General features: G+C 39.9%; 1 protein-coding gene across 1 annotated transcript; it reads right to left on the bottom strand.

The window, feature by feature from the left end:
* Window positions 1–1,403: 1,403 nt before the first annotated feature.
* Window positions 1,404–4,248, bottom strand: hbegfa (heparin-binding EGF-like growth factor a). The gene is made up of 6 exons (XM_008419950.2): window positions 3,982–4,248; window positions 3,100–3,342; window positions 2,200–2,398; window positions 1,956–2,108; window positions 1,766–1,852; window positions 1,404–1,659 (listed from the first exon to the last, which is right to left on the bottom strand). Exons 1-5 carry the CDS (start codon window positions 4,022–4,024, stop codon window positions 1,780–1,782), a joined length of 711 nt encoding a protein of 236 aa, XP_008418172.1. The 5' UTR covers window positions 4,025–4,248; the 3' UTR covers window positions 1,404–1,659; window positions 1,766–1,779.
* Window positions 4,249–4,782: the final 534 nt, after the last annotated feature.

The following is a 4,782-nucleotide window of genomic DNA, read 5'->3' as shown; positions in this document are numbered from 1 at the left end:
CAATTGGACTTTTTTTTTTTCTTCTTGACATGTGGCCAAAAAAGCTCACATGTTGGCATGGTTAGGTAAAAATGTTTGGATTGTCAAGTGGCAACAGTCCAACATTAACTGAATAGAGGGCAGGGCCAGTGACTCATGTGACCTTAATGGATCCATTTGGGAGATTTCTGAGGCCATAACTTTACTGATCCTTCCAACCATGCAGTAGCTAAAAAACAATCCTTTTGGATAAGAGGTTAAACAACAAGAGAAATCCAGTTATCTTGTATTTAAGCACCCATCATTGTCATATATTGAATGACTGAGAATCACACACCAACATAATGAGATGCAATAATGAGGAAACACTCAAAATGTCAAGATATTCTTTTCTTTTTTTATTTTGCAATGAACAAATCAATCACAAATCATCACTTCAAAAATGACAAATCAGGATTTGAAAGGGTTGAACACCTTAATTCACTTTTTTTTTTTTTTTTTTTTTTACTTTGGCAGTGTGACACTTTCTCCTCTGATAAGACAAAAAAAAAACTCAACTTCTCTCCACACAGCCAGTTTTCACTTCAGTATTGATTCGGTTCTCATAAGGTAAGAGAGGGTGTGGTATCTGTACAGTTGGTGGAGAAACTTGTAAGGAAAAAAAAACTCTTTGCTGACCTTTTTGTCTTTTTCTTTTAGAAAACAGAAGCCAAATACAGAAACTCCGTTACTTTCTGGCCTTCAAATCCCTGAGCCTGCAGGATAAAGTCGAGCTAAGGGAAGGAGACCTCCCTGATCTTCAACTCTGATGTGGCATTGGGCAAAAAGCCCCCAAAACACGATGGGGCCCACTGGTTTTATATTCCAACTGAGTCCACCTGGTGTGATATTGGTAGCTTCTAAAGAGTTGTTTATATTTTAACGAAGAAAATAAAACAAAGATAAAAAAAATAATAATAAACAGAAATGACCCAAATAAACAGTTTATTTGGAATTTAATAATTACAGTGCTTTGGATCACTTTGGGTTTGCCAGAATTAACGTTGGATACACAAAGAAAATTGTAAATAAAGGCAAAGAGCTTTTTTGTGATTTTGTTTTCTGCCTGTTTGTTTTATAAATAAATATTGTTCAATAGCAAATATAAAAAGAATTGTAACATTACAATTTTAAAAACTACTTGAGGGAATAATATCCCTATAAATACATTTAAATAAATAAATTAAACTTATAAATATAACGTTTACTGTACAGGAAAAGAAAAAAAAAAAAGGTGTGCAGGAAAAATACAAAACATTTTCTCGTGAGAGAAAAAGAGTCCAAATTGAGCTATCCTTGCTGTTTAAAGTTTTCAGTTCCACTTGAAACGTTTTCTTTTCACGCAGTCACGAAGCAGAGCACAGTCTAAACGTCGTCCCTTCTTCTTGTTTTCTTCCTGCCGATCCCATCTTCAGTCCATCTTCTAAGCCGTTCTGTATTTCGCTTCCCGGAAGATGTCCCCTACTCTAGTGAACGCCCCGTGGGGGATACCGATCCGGTCGCCCACAGCTGACCAGACATCGAACATCCATCTGAGCGCTCTCAGCTCCCGTCTCCACATACGTTCATGTTTCCTCCTGGGCCTCCCATTGCAGTACACTTCTGTTTTTCCAGTTTGAGGTAGAATTTCTGCATTTATGCCTGATAGGACAAAAAATAAATAAATAAATAAAAGGTTAATCTAATGAAGGTACAAAGAAGCTTCCAGGTAACGTCTGGGATAAGAAATCAGTTCTGAAGCGCTCACCTCTGTTTGTGGCTTCAGTTGTTGGACGCCAGTCCCAACTTCACCTTCTCCTCGCTCTCTACGTCATACGCTCCACGCTTGTGAAACCTGAAGATAATAAAAAAAAAAAAAAAGAAATGGTGGATTAGTCAGATTATTTCACTCTTTTTTTGTATTGTTCTTTATGGCATCTAATGCATGTTCTACTCACCTTAGCATTAATAAGAGGCCGATGATGGTGAGGCAGACGGATGAAAGCACCACAGCTATCACTGCTAAAGCTGTGGTCCTGCTGTAGCCCTCCGAGGTGTGGACAGGCAGCGTAAACAACTGGCACCTTTCGCCAGAGTAATTTGGATGGCAGCTGCAAGCATAGCAGGTACTCGATTAGTTAATGTTGCTGATCGTTATTTCCGTAGGTGATATCCAGGTGCTTGCAGAGCTTTGGTACTTACACACAAGATGGGGCACGGATTTCCCTCAGGTACTGGCAGGTGCCATGAATGCACAAGTCCTTGTATTTTTTCAGGCAGGGATTCCTCTTCCTTCCCTTGCCTTTCCCCTTCTTTCTTCCATTTCCCCTCCTTTGGGTTTCTTCTGTGTTTTGGGGCTCCGGGAGGGATGACGGGTCTTTGGGTTTGCTTGACATGGCGACTAAACCAATAAAGATGACAAAAAATAAATAAATAAAAATGATGAGTAAAGTTCAGTCCTTTAAAGGTTGACATGTTGCTTCTAGAGTGAGACTTTAGTTTGTTCCTCACTTTCTCACTGTCACTTCAAATAATCTCACTTCGGCTAATGAAAGGACTTTCAGTTTTATTGTCATGGTGACTTCACCAACAATGCAAAAATAAAAACCCTATCGCATAAGTGCAGCCTTTACATGATTACTAAAGACTCCAGTTTTTTGTATGGTTATTACTGATGAGGCTCGTTCAAAATACAAAAAGCGCCTGAGCTTTGCTCAACATGGCAACTGAACCAATAAAGCCAAAAAAAAACCCCATTCAGCTACGTCTGGACTCAAACTTATAATTGTTGTCATTTCTGTTGACGCCTATTGAGCCTTTATTCCCACATTGCTGGTCGTAACTATGTAATGGCTCGGTAATCTAGTCAGACAATACAAGAGGATTTCCAGTGTTAGAGAGCAAATAAAGGTATACACCTTAATAAAGACACTTGTTTTTAGAAGTACAGACTAAAACATTGACAAGACAGTCTGTTCAGCTACGTTCATGGTCAAGTTTCATTCAAAGAGCTACTCAGAGGTCGGTAAGTTGGGTCATTAAAAGGCATGCAGACAAAAATTACTGAAGGATTTTAGAAAGTAACTCAAGATCCTGCCTTACCTCGGGGCAGATCCAAGTCATAGTCTCCAGACATTTCGTCGTCAAACTCGTCATCGTAGTAATATCCATCGTCATCCTCCTGTTCCTTGCCATCCTGGCCATGCTGCACTGTTGTGTCACCTGTGCGCTCCTCCTCAGCCCTCCGGTCCCTGGTTGTGTCTAAAAGGTTGAAGACGGACGTGTGCCGCTGCCTGTCGCCCTCATGCCGGTCGACTGCAGCCCCACTGGCCAGTCTGGACACAACTGGAGGAGAGAGGGACAAAAAAAAAAAAAAAAAAAGAGAGAGAATTTGAGTTCCAGAAGCAGAAGCTACTACTCTGAGGGTAATGAACTGAACTCCACCTGGGCACAGATTGCTGGGCAAGTTGAGACATGTTGCACACAAGCAAGCTCCAGGTGGGATTGGGAGGAGATTTTAGTTACACTACTAATCCATGTTTGGTCACAAGTAAATAGCTTATTTGAACTTAGTTCCAAAGCACTACAGCAGCTAAAGATCAATGTTAAGTACTTATGTGGTTTGGGAGCAAAATGTAGCCAGAGACAAGACCCAAACATGCACACCCCCAAATTTCATGGACAGACTCTTAGCTAATGTCATGGCAAGAATATGAGTTAAAAATAAATGTATCCAGTTACATAAAGCTTCATCTAAAATAGACAGATGACCCCATTAACTCCAGAACAGCATAGCATGACAGAGAGCAACGATTTAAGATTACATTTTTTAAAAATTATATACTTAGATGATTAGATTTAAAATGAATAAATAAATAAATAAATAAATAAAGGTCAACCAGCACTTAGAGCTTTTTTTTGGGGGGGGGGGGGTACAGATAAACAAATACTGTTGTATTTGTACGAAGCGCATTGAACACTTACCCAAGCTGTGAACAAGCAGGAGCACAACGGGGAAAATCCTCATGGTGTCAAATATTCCAACAAAATGAAAATTAGCGGCGCGTTCAGATTTGTTGTATTCCAGTAAATATCCTTTGTTCTCCAACTTTTCCCCCTCTGGATGTCTTTGTTTTATTTTTATTTTTTACTTTTTTTTATTTATTTTTTTTAGTCTTTTGAGGTTAATTCCGCCTGTTCGGGAGCTCTAGATGTGATTTGGAGGTCGGAGCTGCTCGGCTGTCCAGGGCAGGACTGAGGCACGGTGGTAATAAGGGCTGCTGTAGTGCTCCTCCTCCTCCTCCTGCTGATGCAGTCAACACACACCCCTAGTGATTTAGCGTAGACTCCAGGGCGTTGACACGGGTGTCCTGGTAGTCCCGGACGTTAGTAATACTTTGCCATATATGATAGATATATCCAAAAAAAAAAAGTGTTTAGCAATAGGGGTGGGGTAAGGGGTAAGGGTTTACCATGTTGGTAAAACTAGCCTATCCTTCATAACTGTAATGTTGATAATACAAGTATCTTGTAAAAACATATAAGTAAAGAAATTGGGGGGGGGAAAGACACAGCTTGGTGGCGCCGCTTTTTGGTAAATCTTTGAACTGCACCAAACTTGTTCTGAAACAGAAGTGAAGTGCCATTGAATTACCTCTGTTTCCTCAGTGTATATTTCCACGAGTAGATTACAGTGCTTAAAACAACACATTCCGAGTCGCTAATACAGATATTAGAGGAGATCAAACTGCCTCTATGCATGGCCTACATATTTTGCCCATATAT

This window comes from Poecilia reticulata, linkage group LG10, assembly GCF_000633615.1.
Source record: "Poecilia reticulata strain Guanapo linkage group LG10, Guppy_female_1.0+MT, whole genome shotgun sequence".
Taxonomy (NCBI): domain Eukaryota; kingdom Metazoa; phylum Chordata; class Actinopteri; order Cyprinodontiformes; family Poeciliidae; genus Poecilia; species Poecilia reticulata.
This window is presented reverse-complemented; position numbering and strand designations above follow the sequence as displayed.